We start from the raw sequence: 16,962 nt of genomic DNA, 5'->3' as shown, positions 1-16,962 counted from the left end.
CTATCCACATATGAGTGGTTTTATCCCCACCCAAGTCTTGCATTAAGACAAAAAACAGTGTCACTTGTTGTTGCCCTGCCTGGTGCTCAGACTAAAGAGCTTAAAGCAAGGAGTTAAAGCTACTTGAAACCAGTATCAGTGTAATTTCATATGAAACTGTGGCATGTTGTCATTATGGGCTGGCAATATTCAAGCAGCACTGGTTGAGACAGACCACTGTCCACCAGTATAAAAGTGACTAAATTCATATGAAGCTATGGTATCACAGTGGGCAAGCAATATGCAAGCAGGTTAGCAGACTTGCTGATTTGGCTGACACATGTCATTGCATCCTAGTTGTGTAGACAGATGCTCATGACATTGATCACTTTATTGTATGGCCCAGACTGAATTATTTGCAGATTATTTGCAGATTATTGACCATATAGCCACAATGTTGCTGAGTACTGCAATAAACAACAAATATTCTAGCAGTCTGTGAAAATAGTATAAGCAGCAGCCTTATAAACATACTATATTGCTTTCAAAGTGTAATTAAGGTGGAAAATCCATCCCCGTTTCATGATATCTGTTATAACTGTAATACCATGCAAGCAATGTAGCTGGAATGTTTCTGAGTGTGTCTTTGAACAAAAAAACAACACACTATACTAGCAATATTCTAGTAATGATTAAAAATGGTATAGCAGTCCCCTCATAAGCACACCACACAGCCATCAACCGCGACCAAGGAGTGTACCTACCAAGTGCCTGGGACTTATTGATAAATTAATCTCATCTACCTGTGTACATTCTATCTATGTAATTCATGTATAGCCTATCTACCCGAGTACATACTTGTGTTTGTACATCACCAACCCTCATGTAACATGCTCACCCCCTATCGTGTGTTATGTACATCATCCTATCATGCGTAATGTATCACCATTGGCTTCCATCCTTATCCCCAATCATGTTATGTAAACATATCCAATCAACTGTAATGCATTACCATTGGCTTCCATCATTGTTATCTTAACTATCGGCTTCCCATCAGTGCTTGTTTATACTAGCTTTCATTAACTCATTCCACTTGTTACTTTGTTATTGTTTTAACTGTACATATAAATACACCTCTGTATCCCTTTCTCAATCACCTGATGAAGGAGTAAGCATTAACTCCGAAACGTTGTGTTCTCTCATAAAGAAGTTGATATCCATAAAAATCTTCATTCTTATACGTTTAACAATGTTTAACAAACATGGACTTTAAATTACTTACACAGTTCACTATTTGTAAGAAGGAAGGAATGCAAAGAAAGGGACAGTCAGGTGTGCGAGAAAGGATAGACATGTCATAGCACAGGTTAATGAATCAATAACTTTGGCAGCACTTGTGCACATGCTTCTCAAACACCTGGCTGTTCCTTTCTCTACACTCCTACCTCATACCCTCATAACATATAGTGAACTGTGTCAATATTGATATGATAGTTTGTTAAACAACCTTTCTATTTTCAGGACATAAATTCTGCTAAAAACTCACAAGTTGGTCTGACGTTTTGATTAAGATCAACGTTTTATTGAGTATTTCATGTTTGTTAGTTCTCAAGTTAGATTGCAGTTCATTGGTCCACATTTGAGCCAAACAGACTGTATGTACAAAGAATTGACATTCAACCTGTTTCATTTTATCTGGTATGACCCTTCTACCATACAGGCATCTGACTAACATCTTCGTGGAGGCGTACGATGTTCTGTACACGTACCTCATGGGGGACAGTCGCAAAAATGAGCTATACATAGCCAAGTACATCGACTTCTTCCTCACGCAGTTCGAGTACAAGGAGGTAGGTTTATCATCCAGCATCTGATCTGGGTTCGTTTGTTTAACCAAGTGTAGGGCTAATACACATTCATCAGACCTACAGGTTTAGCTGTGCAACATAATTTTCTCAAGTCGTGATTTTTTTATTAGTATTCCATCCATGAAGATGTTGATTGAAAATAAAATGAGATTTCACACATGTATTCAAAATTTCTGGTCTGTGAATAAATGAAATGATCTGCCACTGGACTGTGAGATTTCACACATGTATTCAAAATTTCTGGTCTGTGAATAAATGAAATGATCTGCCACTGGACTGTGAGATTTCACACATGTATTCAAAATTTCTGGTCTGTGAATAAATGAAATGATCTGCCACTGGACTGTGAGATTTCACACATGTATTCAAAATTTCTGGTCTGTGAATAAATGAAATGATCTGCCACTGGACTGTGAGCAACAAATTTTTTGTGTGATTTTTTATATCATGAGGACACTTGAAGACATAATTCACATTAAGTGAAAAGTATTACTTTCTAGTTTTAAGTTTGAAAAGAAAGAATCTCAATGTTAGTTAAGGCTTATCAACATATGTATTGAATATCTTCTTTAAAACATAGAAAGTTCCACACAAATTGACCGTAAGTTCATCATAAAAAAAATAGTGATTTGTTACCTCAGTGACTGAAACTGATGTGAGCGCCATGCACATGTGCCTCTTTATGCTACACAACTATCTGTGACACCCTGTAAGATTTACCATGAAAAAATCTGGTAGTCTTGTAAGCATGGGGACTTAACAATTATCAGCAGTGTGTGATCATGTACAACCTTCTGACAGTAAACCATTGTGTGGATTGATGCTCATGATGTTGATCACTGGATTGTTTGGTCCACACTCAATTATTTATAGACTGCTACCATAATGATGGAATATTGCCGAGTGAGGCAGAAAACTAAATTCACTCATTCACTCATTCAGTCCCAAGTTTATAATGAACATGCTTACATTGAACCTACAGACGGCAGTTCAGTTCCTGTTACTTACAGTGCATATATGGTAATATGTTCATATATAACAAACAATTGGTATTACTGCAGTCCACTGCACTTGTATACTGCAGTTATTTGTTTAATACAGTTATAGCATGTCATCAAATCCCAGTTACAAAGATCAACGCTTATGATGCTGATCAGTGGATTGTCTGGTCCAAATTCAATTATTTACCAACTTCTGCCATATTACTGGAATATTGTTGAGTGCCATGTTAAACAACAAACCAACCAAACATATCATAGATTATACAGTTCATTGTTAAGGCATGTAACACTACTGTCATCAAACTGAGCATTGTGGGAGCATGTAGTTTGCAGTGTGCTGCATGCCGTGCTTGCATCACTTGTAACTGGGAAGATCTGGGTCCTGGGAAATGAGTATCCAGGGTGATACGTCATATATGACTTAAACCTTTTAGCACCTCACATGCAGCTTGGGTTTTATATACAGACACTGCTAGGGTAGACCATTTCATTTTCCCAACTGTATGGTGACATATTAAAAGAATTTCACCAAGTAACTTACAATAAACTCTAGGTCCGTCGGGATGGCATGTGTGAGTAGTTGATCCTTTTTCAAATATCTGTGTGGCTACAAGCAACTCAATAATATTTGTAAATGAAAAAGCAGGTCATCATCAAGATGTATGAAATCATTCATTTGATAAGAAGCAAAGCACCTGATGAACACCACAATAAACTCATTCACACCAGAGACTAAATGATTTCTGTTCATTCTCATTGGAAATGAAATTTATTCCTCTTTTGCCTAGAAAACTGAAAGTGCAATTGCAAACTGGCTGAAAGGATGATGTGTAGCTGACTCAACATTATTTTGGACAAAAATAAAATTTATTATTTAAATAGTATCCCGTCATAATAGCATGTGTATCTCTAGTTAGCATTCTCTAATTTCCCTGGTTTGTTCAGGGCAAGATTGGCCTGAACGCCGCCCACATGGTGATGGAACTGATCCGAGACAACCGGAAGATTGTGGACAGAATTACTCACGAACACATCGACAAGTTCATAGATCTTCTCCGCACTGACAAGGTTGGTATTATTGGATGTGATTCTCAAAACAAACTGATGTATGCCGTTGTCTTGAACCACCTTCATGGTGTAGTGTTTAGAGCATCTGGTCAGAGAGTGGAAGGTCGCGGGTTCAATCCCCGTCCTCATCACACCAACGAAAAGACATTATAATATGGTACTTGTTGGTCCCTGCCTTTTGCTTAGCATTAATGGGTAGACAAGAACTGGTCAGCTTTGAGTCAGTATAATGTGTCTTAGTGGGGGTATTAATGTTTAATTGTAGCATGGTATCACAGTGAGCTAGTACTTTAGAAGCAGGCACATCATCATTTGAGTGAAATAATCTTCAGCATGATGTTGGACACCGTTTCCCTCTTGTGACAAAGGAAATGCTACTCAATGTTTCATTTCATAGTTTCAAATTTTATGTGTATTCTGTTGAAAACAGTTTGGCATCCAGTATTTCTCTGGATTTGTCTTATGGATGGTTGACTGTCTTGTACATGTCCTGTCTGTTACAAAGGTGTAGAAGACATGTATCATGTTACTTTCATTTGTTCTAGATATGATGACTTAAGTTCTAAATATTTACCAACTCACTTCAAAACTAATATGTATGACTTCACGAAACTACTTATTACAAATAACGTGCAAAGCATGGAAATGCTCAGCCTATATATAACATATTCTTATGAATGAAGATGTAATTATTTGTTTTGTTTATTAATATTAATTTATTTTATATGACAAGAATGACAACGACAATACCATATTATACTTTTGTATTATTCTAACATACCTTTACCTACTTTGGCCTAGTGGTTAAAGCGTTCGCTCGTCACGCCGAAGACCCGAGTTCGATTCCCCACATGGGAACAATGTGTAAGGCCCATTTTCTGGTGTCCCCCACCGTGATATAGCTGAATATTGCTAAAAGCGGCATAAAACCAAACTCACTCACTCCCTCCCCTCCCTTTACCTACTTTATCCATATTAACCTGTATTGTATATTGTGATTATTTGTGTACATTGATACAGATGGACGTGTATATATACAGATGTAAATTGTAAGTGGGGCTGCAGTTATTGAAGCGTTAGACACAGATGGAACATGACATTGTGTTGGTTCTGTTTCCAGAATTACCGATACCTGGATCTGCTGAGTGTTCTGTGTGTGTGTGATGGAGTCTCCATAGCAGACAACCAGAAGTACATCACTGAAGTTTGGCTCATGAGGCAAGACAAGGTACATCTGGTTCCCATGGAAATGGCACAAATGTTACAGATTTTGTGCATTATTATTTATTAGAACTCTGTTAATGATTTTAGATAGATTAATGACTAAGTTTTCAGTTTTTGGTTTTCAACTTGAACTTGAACAAATATTAATTCACCATTAAAGCCTTTTATGAATTCTGTGATAATTCTGTAAGGTTATGATTTTAAAGCTGATTAGTTGTCCTGCAGTACTGTGACATATGAAAGATACTCAATGATCTTCTTGTTTGCTTGGGAGCCACAGTTCAAAATTCCAATAAAGACAGATGACATACTTTTAGGGAACTGTCCCTGCAGTTACAGGTTGTGGTGTACGCAATTCACAATTTCTTAAGGTAAAATCAGTCATGCTTTTTCTTTCATTTTGAAAAGACTTTAACATTTTCTGATGAATGTCAGGGAAAAATTATTTCTTACTTGAATATATTTACATGATTGATGCTTAATTTAAGGACTTACGTTTGAAATAAGGAAAGTCCATATGTATCTCAAGACCCAAGAATAATTTGACAAAACTAAATTTGGTGGGATAACATTTCTATTCTTGTATCCATGGTAACATGAGAAAGTATACATGTCCATTTTTGCGCTTTTTTTACAACAGTCTGAAAGATTGTTTTAAATTTTAGTCAGAAAGTTTCTTAAATCCACATGTAAGTTTTTGGCCAAATTTTCTAAATTATTCTAATCTGTGTTAGTTTGACCACATTGGTATTGGAAATTGTATCACATTCTAACCATTGTGTGATCTCTCAACTCTTTGGTCAGATATTCCTATTGTGTTAATGATAACAGAAACCAGAAGGAACGAGTGGGAACAGGCAGAAATCTATTAAAAAGGGACAGGTCAGTTGGACAGGAAGCCAAACTTTTGTGTCTTCTCATTGCCGTGGAAACCACGTGTTCCAAATCTGTGTGGTACACTTTTGACTTGACACTTAAGAAGCACCTGAATGTTATTGAATGAATATGAATATTAAGACCTATCATTCATTTTATTTCTCTATTTTAAGACTCAAGATTTGCACTCTCAGTTTTATCACTTTTTGAATGCAAAATTTATTTTTCAAATTCCATTGGTTTGACCTTGATGCAAATCCAGCAACATCAATGATTATGTAAAAGATATAACACAATCCCAAGGTTTTGATTGAAAATGTAAATATGAAGGCGAGGGAAAACCAGAGAGCCGGAGCTACATAACAGTAAAACCATGTGATGACCGTAGGCCTAACTATAAATAGATAATTTAACACCAACAGTTTCGTCAGCTCAGTAGCCATGAGGTAGAAAAAATAATCTCCAAAATGATGTAAATATGACATCTGAGGTTTATATGTGAAGTGATCATTTTATTGAGAAAATGCTTGTTATTCCAGAGAAATGTACTTGATGTCTAACATGTTAAGATCATGGCTTACAGAACCTGACAGTGATTAAAATATGGGACAATATCACCTGTAATGGTGGAAAGTGTAAGAGTTTTCAAATATTTTCATTTGAACATTTGCTGCTGCACTGTACCTGTGAAGATCTGTACCCGTGAAGATCTGGTCTTCAGTAACCCACACTTTTCGCAAGAGGTGACAAATGGGATCGTGCAGTCAGGCTTGATGGCTTGGTTGACATGTGTCATCAGTTCCCCCTTGCGCAGATCGATGCTCATACTGTTGATCACTGGATTGTCTCTCCCAGACTATATTATTTACAGACCTTTGCCATGTAACTGGTATATTGCTGACAGTGGCATAAAATAAACTCACTCACTCACTCACTGACTACTGCTGCACTGTTCGACAACATTACAATTTGCCATCATCCATCGTCTGTGGTACCATATAAAAAACATTCATCAGAACGGTACATTGTGTCCAGCAAATGTTTTTGCAGCTATTAAAACAGCAAACGGGAAAATAAAAACACTAACTTGAAAATGAATTTTAACATCCATCTCTCTTCCTGAATCAATGATAAAAGTTGTGACAATGACATGGAACACACATCTATCTTTATGCAAACATTCCAAAATGCCAGGTGGACAACCATTTAATATTCTTGGGTGCTGGAATTTGTTTATTAAAAAAAATCTCCCCCAAAACAATTTTCATGCCAATTTTTAAAGAAACTCTGAAGACAAGCTGAAGATGTTGAAGAAAATGTTATCTAGTCAAAAGCCTTCCTTTCTATGAAATTGTTTTGTTGACAGTTGTCAAGTACAACTGTGCTCCATCTAACAAAAACCCCAGAACCACCCAGAGTACTTATAGTAGCAAGGTGCCTTTGTACAAAGCAATCCAAGGGCTAAGGTGACTCTGAACTCTGAAATGGTAGCACACACCTGCAACAGTCACAGCGCTAATGTTGTTTTGTACACCCACACCCAGACCGGAAGTCTCCAGTTCTGTCAGGAGCATAAGTGAACCCAAACAATTCTGATGCTGCTTCTATATTGTGGTCAGTTGATCCACAAGTTGTCACTGCTAAGGCCACAAATGATGTATCCTGGTGATGGCATTTGTCTCTAACATTGTGTTTTCAGTCCTATTCTAATTCCACAAAGGGGGTAAGACTTTGAGTTTTGTAATTATTTTAGCCGAGTCTGCAGTTTCGTGTTAAGCTTCTCAAGAACTCATGGACGTATCTGTGTCATCCATTCTCATAGTAGCAAGATCAGCATCCCAGGAGTCAATTATTAATTAAAGGTTTGAATTTAAAATATTTTTGCAGAAATGCTGTAATTTTAGCACTGAAAAATAATAGCATTTTGGTATCAGATGGTATGAATTAATATTTATTTTTGAAACTGTACTTTTGTTTGTTAAAAACACTGCATAAATTCAATAAGTTAACGCTGACATGGTGTTATTATTCAGAGGAATAAATATTCTCATTATTATAGTGTTTCATAAGCAAGCTAATTTATGAAAGTCAGATCTGAAATTAATTTTTGTCTTGATGAGCTTTACTAATTACAGTGATATATGTTGTCGTTATGTTTCTCAAGAACAGAATATCTATATTGTACATTTATAGTGTGAAGGAAAGAGTTTAGAAAAACTGTTAACCAATGAAAGTCAAACTGACGTTGATTTACACGTGTCAAGAAAACATGACGTTACATGTTTAAGTTATCTATGTGTAAAGGTGAACTACAGTACGTGTAGTTCTCTACTGTAGCTCCTATGAGTATGATGGTACACTTGAGTTCTTGAGATATTTCTCAGCACACTCAGCACTCTTTAATGCTTTTATTATCTAATGGTGTTCTGATATTGTGGATTTGTTGGTACTGAATACTGATATTTTGTGTGATAAAATGTCACTTTATTGTCAGCTATGTTGTTAGACTGGCAAACTGGAGACATGTCTCCCTGACACACTAATACATGGCTGCAAAATGTTCTTAGTACATGAATGCATTTATTGAACAAAAAGAGTATTTACCTCAAACTTTATTGTTTAGTCTAAGTTCTAAAGTAAAATTCATGTAAAATCTGAAATGACATCAAAATTGTTCTATATGGTGCACGGACATAGTCATTTCATACTATATATAGAGCTGATTAAATAACCTCAGTACATGGCATCATACTCCTCATTTGCATATTTATAGGATGGGATTGTTGCAGTTTGATATTGAAATACATTATACAGTGATATCTCACATACCCGACAATATCCTTAATTGTTTCAGCCTATAAAGATATACCCACCATGGTCTGGGATGATTTGTTATCATAATGCATGAGATTTTTTAATGGCTGAGTGATTCATGATAACAAAATATTTTTGTCAGCACAAGAATTGAAATACCAAGTGTAATGTTTAACCAGTATTGGTCCATTTGAAGGAAAACTAATTTCCAAATTCTTTACAATTTAAAGACACTTATGGCTTTTTCAATAAATTGTTTGCTACAGGCATAGTAATGCATTCATTTTCCATTTGCAAGAATCTTTTGCTAGATAATGCAGGCTGTATTTTTTTTTAAATATCAGTGTGCACACTCAGAGCTTACCATCTCATCTCACTTCCAAAAGCAGACATATTAAGTTATGGCCTTTGGTCCCTTATCTTTGGTGCTGCCAATCTGAACAGTAAACAATCAAAGTCCAGGAGTTTCTCAAATATTCCAGCTTTGATAACTCTTCTTGTGCGCTTCAAGCATTCATTGCGTGTGGTGTTGTGTGTTTTTTAAGTACATCATCATCATCGTTGTCATTATCATCATCATCATCATCATCAACATCAAGGGTGTATGCAAATAAAGTTGAAATGCAAAAACAGACACACACACATACACACAGTCACATTATTTATATATTTGAGTTTTGCTTGATTTAAGCGGTGCGTATAGTAAAAATTAATTAATTACCTGAGGTTTTATTTTTTATTTTTTTTAATTCAAACTACAGGTATTGATCACAGAATACATTGACATGAACAGAGAATGATAAGGAGACCAGAATTTGTAAAACACATTACCTGAAATTCATTAAGGATTGATTGACAGTTGTCCAGAATATTTTTTTTATATAAGGCTGTTATTCCATCACCCACATTCATTTAGAATAATTATTAGTGAGTTATCAAAACTCCACTATCGTATCAAAAATGACTGTTTGCTACATATGTTTGTCAGAATAGAATACTGGTGATAACGCCAGACCAGTTGTATTTTCTTGTCTACAGAAAACCTAAAAATTCAAAATAAAATCAGCAGTCAAAGTATTATTCCTTCTGAACACTCAGAGTAGATTAGTTTTATTCATGGAGTGTATGTAGGGCAGAAAACAATCTAGAAAGAAAATTCTTGTAATTTACATTTTTGACCATTAACAATGTTAGCATTCTATTTTTATAATGGGGAATTACATACATGCATGCATACATGCATACATACATGCATACATACATACATACATACATACATACATACATACATACATACATACATACATACATACATACATACATACATACATACATACATACATACATATGATACTTTTGGTCAGGTGGGGGAAATTATCGTCACATGCATTGCCATAACTGATGTTCGAAAAACCTGTGTAATATCATCTTGTGCAATGAAAAATATGTTGCCAGCTTGTAGGCATCGCCATTTTCTTTCTTTAAGAATTGTCATTTTACTTTTTCATCACTTCATTTCAAATTTTCCCTGGATACTCAAAATGCTCCGAAAATGAGCAGCACTATATTGAGAAAACCTCTTTGAAAATCTTCTAAATGATTTGAATGGTTATGATAAAACTGACATACCATTCAAAGCAGAGGAGTGTTAACCAGGCAAACAACCCCTTTTGCACAATGGTGTTAGACAGAACTGGGAGTCATTGTGTGTGTCACCATGACAACCAGACTTGTTGCTCCACCATCAACCATTGGCGCTTTCAGCGTGACTTCAGTATCTGCTGAGTTCAGAGACATTATCATTAGCGCTTGTTAATCGCTTGCATCAAAAGATACCGTAGATGTCCGGTCAAAAGGGAGGTAACTCTAGTTCGATCATTTTGGCAGAAGGTCATGTCTGATGACAGCGACTATTTTTTGCTGCTTTATAATCAGCCATCTTTAAACAACACGTTAGTGAAAACAAATATGATAGCGTCGTCTTTCTTAGTTTTCCTAGTTCAGGAGGAGTCTTGTAAATGTCTTAGTTTTATTAGATATATTTTTTGTCAACTATTGTGATATGTATGTGGCTGTAGTTTTATTAGTTTGAAGTAGTCAGTGCATTTTTTATTATGTAATATTCTTTGTCAGTATGTGTGTTTTGGTTTGGATGTGGAGGCCCATTGCAGGCAGTAACATTTGTAAATTTGTTAATTTGTAAATTAAAGCTATGTGGATACAGAGTAATGTTGCATTTATGGATATTTTCAACAGTAACCATGATGACAGGGTCTGGACTAACAAGGTTTCATTGTCCAATGTTTTTGTGGCAGATTCATTATCCATGGCTTACATCTAGTTCCTTTACATATTGATCTTCAGTCATCACTTCCTATTAGCAGCAGTCCTCAATCATCACTTCCTGTGAGCATCAATCCCTTATCATCACTTCCTATTAGCATCTAGTCTCAGTCATCACTTCCTTTAAGCATCAATCCTCAGTTGCCCTTCCTCTTTGCCAACAATCCTCAATCATCACTTCCTATAAGCATCAATCCTCAGCAATCCTTTCCTATTTACCAACATTCCTCAATCATCACTTCCTATTAGCATCAATCCTCAGTCATCACTTCCTATTACCAGCAATCCTCAATCATCACTTCCTTTTACCAACAAGCCTCAGTCATCACTCTCATTAGCAATTATCATAAATCATCAGTTCCTGTTAGCAATCATAATTTCAGTGGAGTTTTCACTGAAACTGATGCTCATCTAAATGCATTGATCCTAAATCAAAGCCGTGATCAGAAATCATGATTTCCTTCAAACATTGATCCTAAGTCATGTTTTATTGTTGACTCTTTGTGGGGATTCCAGATTAGAAATAGTCTGCAGCAATGTTTGTAGTGGGGTAAGAAGGGACTAAAGCGATCAGTTAGTCCAACTTGGTGACTCAGTGGCATGTTGTCATACCCAGCTCGGTGTTGGAGATTCACCAAGATTTCTTTGTTCCTTCAGAATTGTTACCTGACCGACCTCGGGGAGAAGATCCAGAAGGATCGGGGCATCGTGTATGTGTCCACAAACAACGGGAGGCTGTGGGAGAAGCTTAGGGACTTTGCCAGTGTAAGTACCATAAAAAAGTAAATGCAAACAAATATGCTAAAACAGGGTACTATTAAAATACTAATCTGAGATCTATGAATATTGGTCGGTGTCAGTCGGAGAATGATTGTGTTTATGTTTGTTTCCAGGAATCAGCAGAGGAGAAGTACCTGTTTCTGGAGCACCAGCTGGAACTGTTCGGGATGCTGTGTCATGTGAGTGTCTGAACAAACATCAGTGTTCTCATACCTGGGCTGTGCGTGAGTCAGTGAGTGAGTCAGTGAGTCACTAAGTGAGTGAGTCACTAAGTGAGTGATGTCTTTGGTGGAACATCAGGATAAGGACTCGTCTGGTTGCAGTATCAAGCTAAACTTTGTCACTGATTTTGTAATTTTGGCTTGGTTTCTTTGTTCTTGTTTGTTTTGTTTTAGGCCAGAGTAATTTTATTTCTTGTTTTACAGATTTTTTCTCAGAATACCCGAAGGCTATAAGGAAAAAATCTCCAGTCCTTTTAAATGCTTAAAGTATTTTACTTTTGGCAATTTATGAAGTGTATTTGAGGCAAAGTACAGTCTAAAATTTTTGTTTGTTCACATGTCTTGCAAATAAAAACATTAGGATATTTTCTTTGTAGTGGGAAAATATTATCTATTTTTTCTTATTCTTGAAAATATATGACCAGTGTATCCATAAAAAAAGAACTGAAATTGATCTGGCCTTGACAACTTACAAAGCAAGAATAATCTTGAGGTCATTTCTTAAGTAAACATTGAAGTGCCTCACTTGGTATATGTATACATCAGAAAATAGCAGTATCCTATAAAGCAAGTTCTCTCTAATTGTGTGACACATTCTTAAACACCAGGTGTCATTTTCAAGGATCCAATCATAAATTGTTTAGGACTATTTTGCGTTTTATGCCCAGTGAAATCTGTTTTGACGTATAGTCAAAGCTGACCGTTGTCTGGTATTGACATTTGTTTAAAAAAAATTGTAGTTATGAGGCATGAACTTGTACTAATAGGGAGTACATATAAGATAGTTTGGATTCAACTCATTTATTTTTGCTGTTGTTTTCTTGTAGGGTCAGAATGATTTTGCTATAGATGTGATCACAAACAAGCTCAACTATCTCACATGGGAGGAGGCCTTCACCTGCCTCTGTGACGAGAGTCTCCCAGACAGACTCCGGGCCAAGTATTGCGAGCTTATCATCAGTAAGTTCTCATCTGATGTTGCTTTATGTTACAATTGAGACAACAGATTTTGCGTTTTGTGGTTTCAGCAGCCTTCAAATGAAAAATACACAAAGATGGCTGATCGAGATTGGATGTTAGAGAAGTTACCAGTTTCTTTGACCATCAGTGTTCTTTTTGGTATTGCAGTAAATGGCTTTAATTGTTTGAATGAGCATCGTTAGTTATAAGTTTTCAAAGGCACTTTCGTTTTGAGTTTCTGTCAAATGACTAAAAGAATTGTTTTGTCTAATGATAACTAAATTTCATCATTTATTGAAACACCCTTGAAGATCTGGGTTAGAATTGTAACCGATGCGTGTTGTTAGAAGTGACTACTGGTGGTCAGGCTTCGTTGACAATTGTCATGGCAACACAACTGTGTTGATCGATGCTCATGCTGTTGATCACAGGTCTTTAAACAACAATCAAACAAACTCTTTTGAAAACCCTGTTGAACAGATCCTCAATTAATCTTGAAGACTTCATGAATTTTCTTCATGAAGACTTCAACTCATGAATATAGTCTTGCAGTTAAACTCATGTTCTTGTAATGAATAATAGCTCTGTTTTGTTTTTGAATAACTAGTTACTTTGTCTTTTCATTGAAAATGTTGAATCGTTTCATGGTTTACAGTCTTTTCCCCCCATTTTATCAACATGTTTTCCTATGGTCTCAGGATCAATGGCATTATTTCATCCCATTTGACAGAGACAGTATTTTCATACCACTAGTTATATTAATCCCTCTTTCCAGCTCTGTTTGTTGACATTGGCGACAACATCTCAGTGGTGGACCGCGTCAAACTGTCCTATATCTATGACGACATTGACCAGACAGAGGTAAGCCACGCAACACAAGATTCATATATTCACACCATCTCATTTTGCAAAGCAAAAGTGTTGTAGAATAATCAGCACTGTCATATACATATATTTCTGTAAATATCTCCATTTCAAACTGCCATGACAGAAATGACTTTCCCACAGAATTAATAAAATGCAAATTTTTATATAAAACATTGTTTGTGACCTCCAGTATCAACTCAGTTTAAATCAGGTAAAACAAATGTAAACCTGTATTGGTTTGAATCTTTAATACAGCAAAGTTTGACAAATTTGAAAAACTCATAAGCCCACAGCCCATAGCTGGCATTGCATCAGCACCACATGGAGGCTGCATGGTGATTGTCACTTAAATGCATGATTTCTTAAAACTAAAGCTTCGTAGGATCAAGAGATGTCCCTGTGGCCATTGCAAGATCACCATGCGGCCACCATAAGATCTCTATACATTTTCAATATGATTTCTATCCAGCCTCCATGCAGGTTTGCCTCAGCCTGTCCCCAAGGAAATCATATGACAATGTGAACACAAATGTCATAATCCTTGATGCCTTAAAATCATACAGAAAATCACAGGCTACTTTATTGTGTGGCATCTCTGGCAAGTGTGATCTAGATAATAGCAGTGTTCCCTTCGGTCACTTAGTGTGGATTAGGTGGTCCAGTGTAGCAACATGTTTGATGACAATGACAGCTCAAGACCTCAGTCACTGGATTGTTTGATCCAGACACTAGTATCTACACACACTGTTGTAATGAAGATCATGTAGCTGGAATATTGCTGAGCATAACAAAAAGGAAAAACTTCCTAATGCCAGACCAAGTCTATGTCTTCTTTTACGGATTTTTGTCCACTGAAAACCTATAAGCAGGAGGGAAAAAAACCCACATAAAACTTCCAATCAAAATAATATTCCTTCTAAGTACTCAAAGTATTTTACTTTTGGCAATTTATATATGTGGGTTTACATTTTTAGCCAATAAAAATATTAGGGTATTGTTTTTTGAGTGGGGGAATTAATTTTTGTTTTGACATAAAACAAGAAATAAAATTGGTCTGGCCTAATGTACAATTACAACTCTATTTCAGTGATATACTGTTTTTTTGGTTAATAGTTACAAAATATGTTTGTCCTTGACTCAATTGCAGGATCGATTTTTTGCTAACTCGGTAAAAAGTAGCATGTTGTATTACATATATGGATGTGTCGAAATGCAAAAATGTTGATAAGGAACATGTTAATTTATGCATAGATTTTTATTTGCAATATGTTAATGGCTGTTACATTGAACGGATTGTTTATTAGGAGACTGCATGGCTTGGACATGATTGTGTCACAAATGCTATAGTAGTATTTAATGTGTGTGCCCAATTATTGTATTGAAAGGAAAAGCATGATAAGGTAAGTAACGATCCTGCATCCGCACTGCTTCATAGATGGTTACCTGTCCTGCGTACCTTTGTCGTTCCTGATGACTCGTCAAGCACACCTGGGTCATGAACTCATCAATCTGAGTTTGTGTTTTCAGTCATGTGTCTACTCCAGACTTTGATGTCTAAACCTTTATGATGGTACTAAATCTATCAAATCTCAAACCTTAATCTCAAATCTTATTTTCCCTGTATATTAAACTGCTTGTAATCTTTTTATGGTTGTCAAATGTTCACCTGGTAAGGACATGTGGGACAGTCACCTCAGTGCAATAATCATCCCTGACTCTACTAGACAATCTAAGACAGAAGAATCATGCCATTTCCATTATTTAGTCATTAACATTTCCAAGATTATATAAATAATCATATACTTGCAGTATTCTCTTTAAAGGTCTAATTTTAAAATTTAATTTATATTGTTCATGCCTGATAAAGATATAACCCCAAAATCTACCCAGTTTATTTGGGTATTTTATTTCATACTTTTTGGGGGAAACTCATTCTGTTACTTTGATTCTTTCTCTGTTTCGGTAAATACTCCTCACCTCCCCGAAGCAAACTAACAATAAAAAGTCTGGTTGTCAGGAAAACATTTCTATCTCTTTAAAGTTTTTTAATATGACTGTGTGAATGGGTAGATCTGATGCTGACCTGTGATGACCAAATGATTGGAACCATTTGTCAGACTATCTAACCACATCTGCACCACATCATCACTGTTAAAGATATGTCATATATAAGAAAGGGACCATGTTTTATTAATATCATTTACCTCAAATGTTTTATTTATCTTCTTTTTTTCCCCCTTTCTTAGCACAAAGTTAAAAATTATATTGCACAAATAATTATAAGATGTTGTTTCAGTTTTGGTTTTACCAAAGGTATAAAACAGAATCCCAAGGTATAAAACAGAATCGGTTTTGGCTGACAGTACAACTGTCATTCACTTATGCTTCCTTCATGTTTCACTATGTCAGCACAAACCTCAGCATCATGTTTTATCCCTCATATATAACAACATTGTGATTTCTCCTGCTAATTTCATGAACATGTAGATGTAGTCGCGGTAGATAATAAACTCCTGAATACTAATCATCCTCAGTTGTAATTGTTTTCTCAGGGAGTCAAAAAGTCGAAAAAGGTAGGAAGAAACAATACACACAATCAAATGAGCATGTGCTGGCTTGCTGCTTGTTGTTAGGAAAACGGTATCAGTTCAAATGTAAAATCTGTATTCCATATTGTTAAAAATGAATTGAAAAAATCAAGTTTCTGGTAAATACCACCTATTATAACAGAACTTTTTTCACAGAAATAGGAATGATATCAATGGTTGTTGCCTTTGAATTGAATAATAATCTTAAAGAAATGATATGTTGTAAGTTAATTTACAGTGAATGGGTTAATTTCACCAAAAACATCACTTGCGATAGTGTAGGTCTATCTGTGCCAACAAGTGCCCTTTTCTCACCTTGTGTTTTATTTATGAATGATGAAAGCATTGTTACTATATGAAAAAAAAATAATTG

At 35.8% G+C, this 16,962-nt stretch overlaps 1 protein-coding gene across 1 annotated transcript in view; it reads left to right on the top strand.

Annotated features, from left to right (window-relative positions):
• Window positions 1–16,962, top strand: part of LOC137280769 (inositol 1,4,5-trisphosphate-gated calcium channel ITPR2-like) — a 131,254-nt gene that overhangs the window by 63,866 nt on the left and 50,426 nt on the right. The window contains exons 21-29 of the mRNA XM_067811983.1: window positions 1,700–1,829; window positions 3,794–3,916; window positions 5,037–5,144; window positions 7,716–7,739; window positions 11,831–11,938; window positions 12,067–12,132; window positions 13,002–13,134; window positions 13,910–13,995; window positions 16,554–16,574. Coding sequence (XP_067668084.1) covers window positions 1,700–1,829; window positions 3,794–3,916; window positions 5,037–5,144; window positions 7,716–7,739; window positions 11,831–11,938; window positions 12,067–12,132; window positions 13,002–13,134; window positions 13,910–13,995; window positions 16,554–16,574 — 799 coding nt within the window. The remainder of the gene's footprint in view (window positions 1–1,699; window positions 1,830–3,793; window positions 3,917–5,036; window positions 5,145–7,715; window positions 7,740–11,830; window positions 11,939–12,066; window positions 12,133–13,001; window positions 13,135–13,909; window positions 13,996–16,553; window positions 16,575–16,962) is intronic.

This window comes from Haliotis asinina, chromosome 4 (assembly GCF_037392515.1).
Source record: "Haliotis asinina isolate JCU_RB_2024 chromosome 4, JCU_Hal_asi_v2, whole genome shotgun sequence".
NCBI lineage: Eukaryota > Metazoa > Mollusca > Gastropoda > Lepetellida > Haliotidae > Haliotis > Haliotis asinina.
Note: the sequence above shows the minus strand (reverse complement) of the source record. Positions and strands in the feature narration are given on the sequence as shown.